This window comes from Anolis sagrei, chromosome 2 (assembly GCF_037176765.1).
Source record: "Anolis sagrei isolate rAnoSag1 chromosome 2, rAnoSag1.mat, whole genome shotgun sequence".
Classification (NCBI taxonomy): Eukaryota; Metazoa; Chordata; class Lepidosauria; order Squamata; family Dactyloidae; genus Anolis; species Anolis sagrei.
In genome coordinates, this window is record NC_090022.1 from 82423425 (window position 1) to 82437874 (window position 14450).

The following is a 14450-nucleotide window of genomic DNA, read 5'->3' on the forward strand; positions in this document are numbered from 1 at the left end:
CCAAATGTTTTCAAAATCATGACCGGTTAGGGATCAAAGCAAACCCATACTCAATCAATTGTTCAAACCATCCATTTGAAACAATATTGTAATATTTTTTCAAGCAATTATGCATCTGATTTTACAGCAGGGTATGTATTTTAAGTTCCATTCGCTAATTTGTTCCAGGAGGCTGCAGTTTAATTTGAAGTGCAATTACAGTAGAAACAAAAAACCAATGCACCAATGTTTTCACATATCTTAAATCTGACAAAAGACGGTAGGTAATTGGTTCTTATAAGAACAAGACAACCTACACTATATTTTCCTCTTCCCCTTTCTTCACAACATACAATGAAATGAGAGTTCCTGGAGGAAATCAGTTGCCCTATAAGGATTTGCTAATACCTGATTTTATGCCCTATAAGGATTTGTTAATACCCGATTCTATGACAATGATAAATATAGGTTAAGACTAGAGAGGAGTTCATGGTGGTGGGTTATTCAATGAAATGGTTTACCTACAGAAAAATAACTGAATAAGATGGATACACAAAAGTATTTTAAACAGTTAAATCAGGTTTTAAATCTTACTGTACACAGCTGATGAGCATTTGGCTGCTGAATAGTATGCGTTGCTGTTGAATTACAAAATGGAGGAGGAACAAGTGAAATATTGCACTGTGAAATGGGCTCAAAATACACAGGACTTGACAATTAGGGTTTCAAAGCCCAGTTTACCCTTAGGGCAATGTTTAAGAATCTTCCATCTTTGCTATCCTGTAGCCAAGTAATTCTTCTTCTGCTTTTCTTCCCTTGCCTCTCAGGAGTTGTATAAACTTGAACGCTCGTTATTTCCTTTTTGTTAGGAAAAAAAAAAAACATCCCTGTGTCACAGAACAGGATTATAAAAAATCAAGACAAGTGGCATTATACAGTTGAGAATATTTCTGCTGGAAAACAACCTCACTGATTGTACAGGAAATTGTTTCTAGATCTAGGATGAACTGTTAAGAGATGGCAAGGAGCTTTAAGTGCACATAAGAATGCTATATGGATTGACATGCAAATAACACACTTTATCTAATTCCATGAAAAGTCTGCTGGCAATGGTTAAAGTCAATTGTTTAGTTACTGAACAATTCATTTGCTTGCCATTTTCTGACAAAAGAAATGTAAAGCTAAAAACACAGTTTACAATAGTATATTTTATTCTGGAAAAACAGCACCACCTTATTTTTATATGAAAGTATGAAGCCCAGTGCTGTTACAGGAAACCAGCATTACAAAATCAAGCATTACTTTGATGTTTTAAGCAATAGTTCAGTTAAAGCACAATTTATTGATCATGAAGGAAGCCAGAGGTTACAGAAATAAGACAAAATTTTGCAACTGATAGGTAACATTGGTTTGAAAAGAAAATAGAGGAATGTTTATCTTTTGTGGGTGACTGGATATTGTGCAATGGAAACCTCATGAGAAACTTGCCCTTATCATTAACAAAAATACCATGTTGACGGAGTAATTTTACATAATTACTTACTTAGCTGCATCAGTTACTAACTGCTAACATCACCAACATTTTCCATGTAAATAGTATTACAGGATTTATAAAGATTCCAGAAAACTAGTCACACAGCACAACATTTTAACTATTCTTTCAATTTTGACAACACATTTCAACTTACACATTGAAGAAATATATATTTGAATCTTGGCTTTTGTTATAACAACTATACACAAGACAGCACTCTATATATTTTCCATGTCATAAATGCATCTTATATACAGAAGAATCTAGAAGACATAAACAGTTAAAACAAACTTAGGGTCCACTGGAACGAGGGATCGTCACCACACTCCAGAAAATGATGTATTTCCTGGATTAATTCTTGACACAAATTGTCTGCATTGTATTATCAATGTATTTCAGAAAGTACATTTTCCCATACATGTATTTCCTCATCTATGCAAACAACAATTAAAAAGGTGGTGGTCTTTAAATGGCTTTCCCAATATTATCTACTTATTTGAAAGCCACTCAGTGGTTTTGCTAGTACAGTGGTTCTCAACCTGTGGGCCCCCAGGTGTTTTGGCCTACAACTCCCAAAAATCCCAGTTAATCTACTGTTAGGATTTCTGGGAGTTAAAAGCCAAAACATCTGGGGACACACAGGTTGCGACCTACTGTTCTAGGGGAATGTCATACAGTGTTCTCTTACGTCTACTGGGTTGGTAGCACCATGAAAGAAACCTGGGTTTGCTAGTTGTGCCTTGATATTAATCTCAGGAGGCTATGTTTGCCTCACATTCAGACTTCAAGGTACAAAAGGACACATGATAATCTGATGTGCTTTGGCCTACAGATCCACCTGGCAATCTGAACAGTCACTATTATTATGCCAAGCAACAATAAAACGTGAACTGCTTTAAATAATTTGCCACTGTGGATCGTAGCCGAGACCATACATTCACATGATTAAAAACATTCAAATCTCTTGTCTCTAGCATTAGAAGCTTTGCTCTCAGAACACACTGAGCACCATTTTCTTTCAATACAGAACAGCAAAGTGTGTAATTAAATATTTGAACAATTAACTCAAAGTTGCTGTGCAAAATCAGCTCGACAGCATTCAGCAAAACACAGGGTTCCATTAATACTCTGCTGCAGTTTTCTTCACATCTAGAAGATTCTTTACACTAGGAAACAGATTCTTGGAATTAGCTGGCTTGCTCTGTTCATTCATAAGACAATATATATTTCTGAGAATATTTATCAGCCAGGATCACCAAAGTAACCTCCCTTAACCTAGTGCTGCCAAATTAGCTGAAACAAGGGAAAACATTATATGGAATTTATCTTGTATTGCCGATGGCTTTCATGGCCGGAATCACTGGGTTGTTGTAGGTTTTTCGCCTGCATCTATGGCAGGCATCCTCACAACCTCTGATGATGCCTGCCATAGATGCAGGCAAAACGTCAGGAGAGAATGCTTCTAGAACATGGCCATACAGCCTGGAAAATCTACAACAACCCAGGAATTTATCTAATACACAGTTTCAATCTTTCTAATATGCTGTTTCTTTCTTTGTAGCAGAGATAACAGGTGCACCACAGGAACAGAACTGAATGTGGCCTAGAAAGTACAGCTTTTTCCCGACATGGATACTGTGCCTGTTTTCTTGAAAAATTCTATGGTAGTAAGACTTTATGCATGACCAACATATCTTAACTGGACACAACAGTAAGCCATATGCTCCAAATGGGATTCAGGGCAACAAAGTTTAGTAAAAAAAACATGACAGGAGCATTAGCCATGAGTTACTGTTTCTATATAACATTTTATTGCCTATAGCAGTAAAAGCGGAATGCTACATCTTGGGGTCAGAAGCTGACAATTCGAGTTTCTAAGAAATATACAGCATAGTCTTTTGAAAGTACCCCTCTGCCATGTTATCACTTTTTTATCATTTCTATTTTATGAAAAATAGAGATGATAAATCTCTTCATGCAATGAAATTCAAGCTACTATGAGCTGAATATTACTCAAATTGTCTGTTGCACAGCAAGGTGTCACTGCCAGAGCCTCCAATCTCTAAGGTATCATTACTGTTGCTATTTGTCATCCACTTCTACTACTGCTATAAATGTAACATTAATCAGCTTGAAAACACAGCTTATTTTCCTTCAGTGACTGGAGCTCAAATGGCATTCCATGAATAAAATGGCAGGAGAGCAGCTGGAAATTAAGTGGAGCTCTTGTTGACATGCTGTTGAAGTTATGACATTGTTTTAGTAATCTGAAAGAAGCAATTTGCACAATGCAGAGAAGCCTTATATACATACTGAACCTGAACTGAACATAAAATGTAAATACAGTAATACACTTTCAATGTGTAAAATGAAAAAGAAAGCACCAAATAGTGAAAATGGGAGTCGGCTTTGATTTGTCAGGAAACTTGGGAGTAACAGCGAACAAGTATACTCATGTCTCAACATTAGGCTGACAATGACTTAATCTTTGGCAGTGTGAAAGTAAGAGAGTCAGTCATAGGCCACATCATCAAAGGAACATCCTTCCTAGAAATTAAATCCAGAATTAGATGTTTCCACTTCCTCTGAGGCAGTCAATTTTCCAATTCTACTTGATATTAATTGCCCCAATTCGTAACACTAGAGACATGCCACTACTTTACTGTGGCTTTTGGCAACTGTACCTGCATGGGGACAGACTACCATGCTATTACACACCAGTGACATGCTTTAAAAAATTATTATTATTATTATCGTGTCAGAAGCTACTTGAGAAATGGCAAGTCGCTTCTGTAGTGAGAGAATTGGCCATCTGCAGGGATGTTGCCCAGGGGATGCCCAGATGTGTTACCATCCTGTGGGAGGATTTTCTCATGTCCCTGCATGGGAAGCTGGGGTTGACAGGTGGGAGCTCACCCTGTCTTGCAGATTCGAACAGCTGACCTTCAGGTCAGCAGTTCAGCTGGCACAAGTTTAACCCATTGTGCCACCACGTCTTATGTGGTTCAGCAGCAACATGCTGAATAAGTTTCAGTCTATATGCACCAGGATGAAATGGTAGAATGCACTACATCATTTCAACATTCAAAGTGGGGGAATCCCATTTTGGAGAGGTCACCTATGTTTTAAACGGCTGTAGAATTCTCTTCTTAAAGTGGCCAGAAAGGCTATTTTCTGGTAAGTCTTTTAATTGCAATAGACCTTTGGAAACTGGTTGCTGGGAGGTGGGGAAAGAGGCTACAAAGTCCACTGTTATCATTGCTAGGTGCTTACAAGTTATCTCCAATGTATGGCAATCTCATCCTTGGTTGTTGCCTTCCTGCAGCATCTGGACTCTTCTTCAACTATTAACTAACCTTCTAAAGCTTTCTAAATCAGACAGGATCAGGTGTCTTCAAAGTATTTAGGCTTGCTTTTTTTTAAATGAAGATGCTACTGGATTGTTTTCATTCTATTGGTAGGATAATTCTATTTTACATTTTGTACAGTTTTCTATGTATTCATTTTTATAAGCTGCCCTGGGGAAAAGGTAGAATATAAATGAATAAAAACCCACCAAAGACAACTCTAGACAAGACAACAATCCCGATTAGTTAACCATGGACCAAGCTAGAATTGCCCTGCTACATCTGTATAATACTCTTCACCTGAGGTACAATCTGTTGCACTATCAGCTGCCCCCCTACCACTCAAATGATAGCCTTAGAGGGATATCATTCAACCTGGTATCAAACTCTTTAAAGTATACACCAGATTTAAGGGCCAAACTAAATATTGCATGGCAGATGGTTGTGTGTAACAGGTACCTACAATCTGTTTTTCCACTTGTATGCCGAAACTATTTTTTACACAACATAAGCTTCTTCAGCTGCTCTTCATTAAACACACACATTAAGAGATCTGTTGTGATGGTGTCTCTATACATTGGCCTCCTTCGCTAACATTTCTTACAAACAGACTTTTGGGGAAGTGAGAGGTTTTTTCTTCTTCTTCTTTTAAATGCACTTCGAGATTTTCATTTACACGGCTGTTGCCTTCACCATAGCAGTACTGATGGCACCAAAGCACTTTGGCATTTCAGCACTGTTAATTCCAGAAGAAAGAGAATTCTTGTAATGCTGGTGGGCTGAGCTTCAGTTGAAAAGTGAAAAAAGTACTCTGCTGAACTACTTGGCAGCATGTTGGGGTTACTATTTTGCATTTCCATTTCATAGTTCAAGGATTGCATTGTATAGCTCTTGCTATAGTCTTTATTTGAACTTATCAACTGTCTGACAACTTCAGATAGGCTGCAGTCTTCCATGGTCTAGCAAATGATGCCAGCAAACACCACAAATTCATGACTGGATACATTCAGGAATTTAGACTTCCCTGCAGATACGACAAAAACAGTTCATGTCAGTGTATTCTTTTTGTCTGTAAATATGTACCACCTATTAGAACAGGGTTTCCCTTCTGTAAAATGCTTCTAATAATAGGAATATTTTAATCTTTACTGAAGTGAACTTCAAAAGATCTTCATCTAAGCCATTTTCAAAAATGGATTATATGACATACACAATGACAAAAATGCTTGCTGTATTGGCACCTTAGTCTCTTAAGAAGTTAAAAACAGAAGCCTGTGCATTTGTGATTATGGCTGCATTTCTTCTTTTCCTGCCTCTCAGCTTGCAGGAAATTTGATGTAGCCTTTATTCCTCTGTTTCTGTTGCTCTATTTAGACTCGGTGCTTGCATCATCTTCTGAAGGTATGGAAGGGATGCTGTCTCTCGAAACAGTGTCAATGCTTTGGGCTTCTGACTGAAGGTGGACAGATACCTCCACGGCTATTTCTTTCCCATGGTCATTCACAGAGCCATCATCTGAATCCCCTGCGGGTGAATTGCTCCGCTTCATTTCTGGATTCAAGGAGTAGAGCCTTTCTTGGGCACCAAGGGCCTGGGTCTGTTTGACTCCCTCTCCCACTTCATCAGGGTCATCAATGTGCACTGCTTCAAAGATTTCTTCCATAAAGGCCCTACAGTTAAGGATCAGTGGTGGAAGAGGGATGCTTCTGGCAAGCTCTTCAATGTAACGAGCAAATTCCATTGTCTTGAACTGAGTGACTTTGGCCAGCTCTAGCGTTTTGGCAGAGGTGATGATAGGAATCCGTTTGGCAATTTCAAAGGCTTTCTGCAATTTCTCAGCCCCTTCTGTTCTGAAGAACTCATTGATGGCCTTCTCTGTCTTGCGGAGGTGACTGCTCATCATACACAGACGTGTTATATTTAAGATCATGATGATAGTGAAGGCAACCAAGCAGACAATCATGTAGTAAATGCCCATGTCTCCAGAGGTGGAGACCACTCTGAGGGTGATGGAGTAATAAGAAGTGCCATTTCCATTAGTGCTAACACAAGTATATCGCCCCCGGTCACCAAAGGTTACTCTAGTGATATTAAGGGCACTTTCAGAGGTCAACCATCTTCCACCTAAAGATACAAAAATACAAAATACATTCAGTGTCACAGCTGTAATTTATACTGATAGCTATGCTAGAACTCGTGAATACAAGACACATAACATTTCTGTGGTAGCTTCATCTTTATGTGACTCCCTCCCAAAGGATCTGCATTTGGTCCCCTCTGGAAAGTGTGTGTTTAAAATGTCTTCGAAGATCTTTTCATTTTAATTTAATTCTTGATGCTGACCAGGAAGTTTAAATTTGTTATTGTTGTGTTTTCTTTGCTAATGTGGACTAAAATGTTTTTATCTTCCATTGACTTATATATGTTTATTATGAGCCATTTTGCAGACTATTCTCCTGGGAAGTGGGATATAAATTCTTTAACAAATATATGCAATATAATAATAATAATAATAATAATAAGTATACATTTGTTAAAGAATTTACTGTATATACTCAACTATAAGCCTAGTTTTTCAGCACATTTTATGCTGAAAAGGCCCCCCTCGGCTTATACTTGAGAGGGTCTTGGGAGGAAGGCAAGGGGCTGAAAGAAGCCCTTGGCAGGGCTTCTACTAGCTGCGTGCCTCCTCCGCTTTTGGCACAGCAACACAGCTGCATCTCTGTGCCAAGAGAGGAGAAGAAGGTGTGTGGCCTCTCCTCTCTGCACAGCAACTCAGCTGGGTGGCTATGGAGAGAAGAAAGGAGAAGCTGTATGCCTCAATTAATGCAATTTTATTCGTATCTATTTTTATTTTGAAATTTTCCAGTAGCTGTTGCATTACAGACTTGTTACCTTCACTGACAGCTGTTAGGCCACACTGCACAATGCAGGTTTGCAAAAAGGTCATCATAAATATATATGAGTAGAGACCTTTGGTGAATCAAAAATATCCTTTCATGTATGGAATAGACTGAAATTAAGTATGTGATACTGGTTTGAGGACGCAAAGGAGGAAATCTTCCTTTCAGTTTCCTTTCCAACATTGCCCTCCCCCTGACTCTTCAGAAGGATGTGCAAGAGAAATCAGTCAAAACTGCCTCTCTTCTTTCAGCAAAGAACTCTATGAACTGAATTCTGCATACAAGTAATCCATACTCAATTCATAGTAATTAATGACATTAAAAAGCAAATCACTGCAACTAGAAAAGGTATATTATGAATATGGCTTTCTGTCTAACACCTCCTGTGCTTGTATCCTGATTAAAAATTAGCACATGGAAGGAGCTAGTAGTATAAGCTTTCTTCCAATATCTCCAAATGAAAGGAAGCAAGCAACACACACCTGTGTATCTACAGAAGTTATTACCATACAAATAGACAAAGGCAAACATTTTCACCAATTTTGGTGCATGTACTTTTTTGATATACTGGAACAGAAGTAAATTATGTGAAGACTTTACCCCAAAATTACTATGTATAGTAGAGTTTTGAGCTTTTAATTTCTCTCCCCCCCCCCCCATGTAACCTTTTAAAAATCTTGATAAATTTATGTTTTATATATACATCTCAAAAATAGAGAGATGTGTATATAAAAACATGAAAATAGTACACCTCGCATATCCATGGGGGATAAGTTCCTGGAATTACTGTGGAGACACAAAACCGGGGATATCAGTGAACCCTATTGAAATGAATTACTTCTGATAGAGGCATACCATAGAATCACACTGGAGTACCTAGAGAACTTTTTTTAGATGGTTAAGTGTAACCTGCGGATATGGAGTCATACTGTAGTGCTTTGCCTTCAAAAATGCTAGTGTGTAAGAAATCAATACACATAATACTGTTTTCGGTGGATAGCCAGAAGAGATTTAAGTCTATATTCTTTAAAAGATACAGCTGATGATGGCAGAAACCTAGATTTCAGTTGGAAACTATTTTTCTTTTCTTTTTCTGCTTGCTCCTGCTTGCCCCTTGAGTTTTGTCGATGTGAAAGAAATTTAGATCTGAAAGAGTAAAAATAACTAGAACAGGTTCTTTTCTGACCTCAGGGTTCCACATGTTATACTCTGGAGAATGAACACTGTGGCTGTATTGCTTCCCATCTAACAAACCTGAATGAGCAGTGAAGCAATGTAATGTTTGAGTTTCCCAAGCAATTTAAAAGAGGTCTATTCTTGACAACAGCAAAATAGAGCAAGCATGTTCCTGTATGGCTACCTCTTTCAGTTTTTAGTGGCTAGGAAAGACATTTACAAAAGTTCTGCAATGCGCTATTTAATCCAGAAAAGATGCAAATTTCAGTTAAAAGATGGCAGAGAAGACACTCTTTTGCATTTTTTGTTTACCTAATGCTAATTAAACTTTCCACCACTGTATTTACATTAGACAGAGGTTGATCACAAAAACATAATTGGAAACCTAGAAAGAACACTTTTTTAGGCATCATTAGGTTTTCCAGCCCAATTCCAAAGTATACAAAGCTCTTCGCATTTTATGTGAAACTGCCTACAATGGGCTCACATAATAAGTAGAAATACTGCACTGAGATGATCATGACACCCAGAACTAATTCAGTCTTGGTGTGCTGAGCAGAACAATGTCCCTTGAGAAGAATCATGCAATTATCACATGGGTTGAAATAGCAATGAATGAGAACTGGTTAGAGCAAGTGTATACAAGAACACTTAAATTCTCTTTCTGTAAATCAGTTGGTTCCCAACCTTTTTTTGACCAGAGACCACTCTCCAGCATTAGTACCAAAAGGATTACAAATCAGTTTTTGGACAACTTTCGATTCTGTTTGGTTATTTGGGGTGCTGATTCTGAAAAATTCATTGGATAGACCACATCAGCTCTAGTTTCTGATACAGAATATATGCCATCCAGTAGTTGCTATCTGTTTGTCCACAGAAAACCATATTTAATAATCTAGAGCTGATGTGGTAGTAGGAATCTTTCATGGGTAGTCAGCCTAGCCCCTCCCAACATCCCTGTTGCCTTGGCACTATAAGAGGGCTTCATGAGACCAGTTGTTCTCGCCACATGGTTTTGAGGCAACAGTGCAGTAATAGTGAGGCCGTGGACCATGTTTTTGTTCTTACAGACCACAGTTTGGGAACTACTGCTATCAATCATGGTTTGTCAACAGGAGGCCGTTCAGGTCATGCATGCGCTCTCCTTTTTCCTTCATTCTCCCCTAGGCATTTCTCTTTCTCTCTTTTTTAAAAAAGGACAGATTGCTCTGCCCACTTGTTTTCACAATCATTCAGATACGAATCTGGATATACACTTCTGGTTTCATTTTTGGGAAGTGGTGCAGCCTATGGCTAGAAACAGGTTTGGAAACCGGATCCCTAAGTACCCAGAACTTACAAAACCCTCTTCTGTTGTAAATAATAATCTATTTGCCCTAAGCTTCTTGGTCTATCTAAAGATGGGAAAAGAATGGCCTATGTGCCATATGTGGAGCTTGATTCCAAAAGGAAACAAATCCATATGAACACATTTTACAGGAATCAGAAAAAAGAGTTGAGGTTATGCATCCTATTGCTGTTATCTAAAAGGAAGGAACCAGGAAGTTGACCTGTTGGAGAAAAGGGCCTCCAGAGTCCCAACAATGTGAAAGAACTGCCTTGGATCTCTCTCTCTAGGAAGTAAGGGGAGTGTTTTTTCTTCTTCCAAAAATGGTTATGTGTGGGCATTCAAGGTCCTCTAGCCCACAACAGTTAACCAACCTTACTCTAACTCTGACATGGGCAAACTTCAACCCTCCAAGTGTTTTGGACTTTGACTCCCACAATTCCTAACAGCTGGCCAGGATTTCTGGGAGTTGAAGCCCAAAACACCTGGAAAGCTGAAGTTTGCCCATGTTTGCTCTAACCAACAGAATACACAAATGTTCACAATGTTCTTGTTGAAGACATAATCCAGTTTTTCACAATATTCTTTCTGAAAACAAAATTCAACATAGTAACATATGGGTCTACATTTTAGTTTACTGTGGATATCTTTAAGCAACGAGGCAACATATTCAGGGGAGGTTTTTTTGCTTGTCCATTCTAAAGAATGTGATTACTATGCAAAGTATCAGCTCTACTGTACTAATCAAATGGGTATCACTTACCTTCTCCATTGGGTTCAAGCAGATGCCATTTTGAATTATACCAAAGGATGGCATCATGCTGGCTAATGTTCAGCTTACATTCAAGGAAAGCACAGTTACCCTCTTTCACTATGATATCCTGAGGTTCAACTGATCTTGTCAAGGCTTGTAGAATGGGCAGCCATGATGTGTTGAGAGGCAGGGACCTTGAGCTAGATGAAAGTGTCAGGTTGGGGGCCACATTTTCTAGTGCAAAAACACTAGAATTGAGGAAAAAAGTCAACAAGCAGCAACTGAGCTTCATGGAAGCATATAATACGGTGCTCCTTTCATTGAATTTTATAGCTGAAAAAAGTTGTCTGAACAGTCTGTATTTTGTTGGTCACCATGAAAAGATCTTGACAGATGATTTTTTTAAAACAAATAAATGGACAGTCCAACTGAAATAAAAAGATAAATATGATTAATGCAAATTTTGTATCATGTTTAAACTCACATATTTATGAAATATCAGCTATCTAGATTTCAAATGAACTAGGGAAAATCTTCACAAATTAACAAGTCTATGCATTAGCAATGAGGTGCTATCATCTCATGTTTGTTCCCTGCTTCTATTAAATAGCAACAAGAAGGTCCCTAAATTGGTCTCTTCTGTGAATGGGATCAAGATCCAATGGAAGGTCCTACTAGATTTTTTTTCTTTTCCAATCCTCATTTTTTCATACTATTACAAAAGGCACGGGGATTTTGTAGCAACTTCAAAACTAACTAGGAAAATATGTTTGTGGCATAAGCTTTCTGAGACTGGTTCTATTTCATCAGAATATCTAAGGCATTAGACTGGGTGGAATACAAGAGCACCACTAAAGGGGGAAATGGTTGGGATTTACTGGTTCCAGTTGATGTAGGTTCAAAAAAAGTGAATAGTAGGTAGCTGAAATCTGACAAAATTGCTTATATGTAAACAAGTGACAATGCTATACATTATAAGTCTATTTCTATGTGCAACACAATGCCGTCCTGGAGCATAAGGATATGACTTTATATTTTTTAAAATGTTGTATTTCCCCAAGTCATTTTTCCTTTTTGAGAAGTCCAGTCGTGTCCGACTCTGGGGGTTGGTGCTCACCTCCATTTTTAAGCTGAAAAGCCAGTGTTGTCCGTAGACACCTCCAAGGTCATGTGGCCAGCATGACTGCATGGAGCACCATTACCTTCCCGCCGGAGTGGGACCTATTGATCTACTCACATTTGCATGTTTTCTAACTTCTAGGGTGGCAGAAGTCTTTGTAGTTGTTGGGATTATAGTTCTAGGTGAACTATAAATCCCAGCAATTACAACTCCCAAATGACAAAATCAATACCCCCCCCTCCCCCAACACCACTAATATTCAAATTTGGGTGTATTGGGTATTTGTGCCAAATTTGGTCCAGTGAGTGAAAATATCAGATATTTACATTACGATTCACAAAAGTAACAAAATTACAGTTGTGAAATAGCAACAAAACAAATTGTGGTTGGGGGTCACCACACCATGAGGAACCGTATTAAGGAATCGTGGCTTTAAAAAGGTTGAGAAACACTGGAGAAGATAATAATTCACATACTGGCACATGCTCCCTAGTACAGGGCATGTGCCATTATGTGACCGCTGTCAGTGACAGAAAGGGGCTTCTGGTAGACCACTGTCATCAAATCTTTGGTCTTTACTCATCCCTCCTAGGCAGAGATATTTCACTGCTGAGTTTTGGGAGTGAGTGAAAATTTCACATCTCTCTCTCCCCCCCCCCCCTCTATCTATCTATCTATCTATCTATCTATCTATCTATCTATCTATGTTCTGTTCATTTTGAGTGACATCATAACTCAAATACCGCTGGATGAATTGCCGCCAAATTTGGGCACAAGACACCTACTAACCCAAGTAGTAACCATCACTAAAAAAAAAATGATTTTGTAATTTGGGAGTTGTAGTTGCTGGGATTTATAGTTTACCTACAACCAAAGAGCATTCTGAACTCCACCAATGATGGAATTGAACCAAACTTGGCACACAGAACTCCCATGACCAACAGAAAACACTAGAACGGTTCGGTGGGCATTGATCTTGAGTTTTGGAGTTGTAGTTCACTTACATCCAGAGAGCACTGTAGACTCAAACAATGAAGGATCTAGACCAGGGGTCCTCAAACTAAGGCCTGGGGGCCGGATGCGCCCCTCCAAGGTCATTTACCCGGCCCTCGCTCAGGGTCAACCTAAGTCTGAAACGACTTGAAAGCACACAACAATAACAACAAGCCTATCTCATCAGCCAAAAGCAGGCCCACACTTCCCATTGAAATACTAATAATTTTATATTTGTTGAAATTGTTCTTCATTTTAATTATTGTATTGTTTTTAGGTGTTTTTTGCACTACAAATAAGATATGTGCAGTGTGCATAGGAATTTATTCATTTTTTTTTTCCATTATAATCTGGCCCTCCAACAGTTTGAGGGACTGTGACCTGGCCCTTTGTTTAAAAGGTTTGAGGACCCCTGATCTAGACCAAACTTGTCACGAATACTCAATATGCCCAAATATAAACACAGATAGTGTTTGGGGGAAACAGACCTTGACATTTGGAAGTTATAGTTACCGGGATGTATAGTTCACCTACAATCATAGAGCATTCTGGACCCCACTAGAAACAAAGTTCTTACACAGAAACCTCATGACCAACAGAAAATACTGTGTTTTCTGGTGGTGTTTGGCGACTTCCCCCCAGGGGTCCTGACCCCCAGGTTGAGAAATACTGCCTTAACGCCATCCAGTCCAACGCCCTCCTGACAAAGAGCCATCCAGCCATAGATATAGATAAATATATTTGATTCTCACACACGTATATGACAGATATAGTATCATAGATTTGGAAGGGGACAATTATATGTCCCCTAAAGGAGGACAATTATATGTTGCATGTTCCAGAGTAGGCAAACCAGACACTCTCCACATCAACACTGACAAAGAAACAAGAAATACTGTTTACCCACAAGCAGGAAGAAATTACACATATTAGAAAACAACACTTTCTCATTACTTTATTTTCCAGATCAACAGGCTGGGCCACAGCAACGCGTGGCAGTGAATGGCTAGTTATATTATATAAACATATCTGAAGAGGGGAAAGGAAGGGGCCTGAGGCTGTTAGGAATTGTGGGAGCTGAAGTCCAAAACACCTGGAGAACCCAAGTTGGCCCAGGCCTGATATATACACATAGACAAGTATACATACTGTGGCAAACTGGGATCTTTCCTTTGCGGAAGGAAGGGCGCCGGCCGCGGGTAACAACACTTGCTGCTTCCCTCCGCGCGTCCAACCCCGTCGGTGTCTCTCCTGCGCAGGCGCAACAGCTCCCGAACGGGGATTGGGGAGAGAGAATGCCACTTCCGCCGCGGAGCG

General features: G+C 39.0%; 1 protein-coding gene across 1 annotated transcript; it reads right to left on the reverse strand.

Moving 5' to 3' along the window:
- Window positions 1-1167: 1167 nt before the first annotated feature.
- Window positions 1168-14408, reverse strand: MFAP3 (microfibril associated protein 3). The gene is made up of 3 exons (XM_060765513.2): window positions 14283-14408; window positions 11030-11448; window positions 1168-6984 (listed from the first exon to the last, which is right to left on the reverse strand). Exons 2-3 carry the CDS (start codon window positions 11310-11312, stop codon window positions 6227-6229), a joined length of 1041 nt encoding a protein of 346 aa, XP_060621496.2. The 5' UTR covers window positions 11313-11448; window positions 14283-14408; the 3' UTR covers window positions 1168-6226.
- Window positions 14409-14450: the final 42 nt, after the last annotated feature.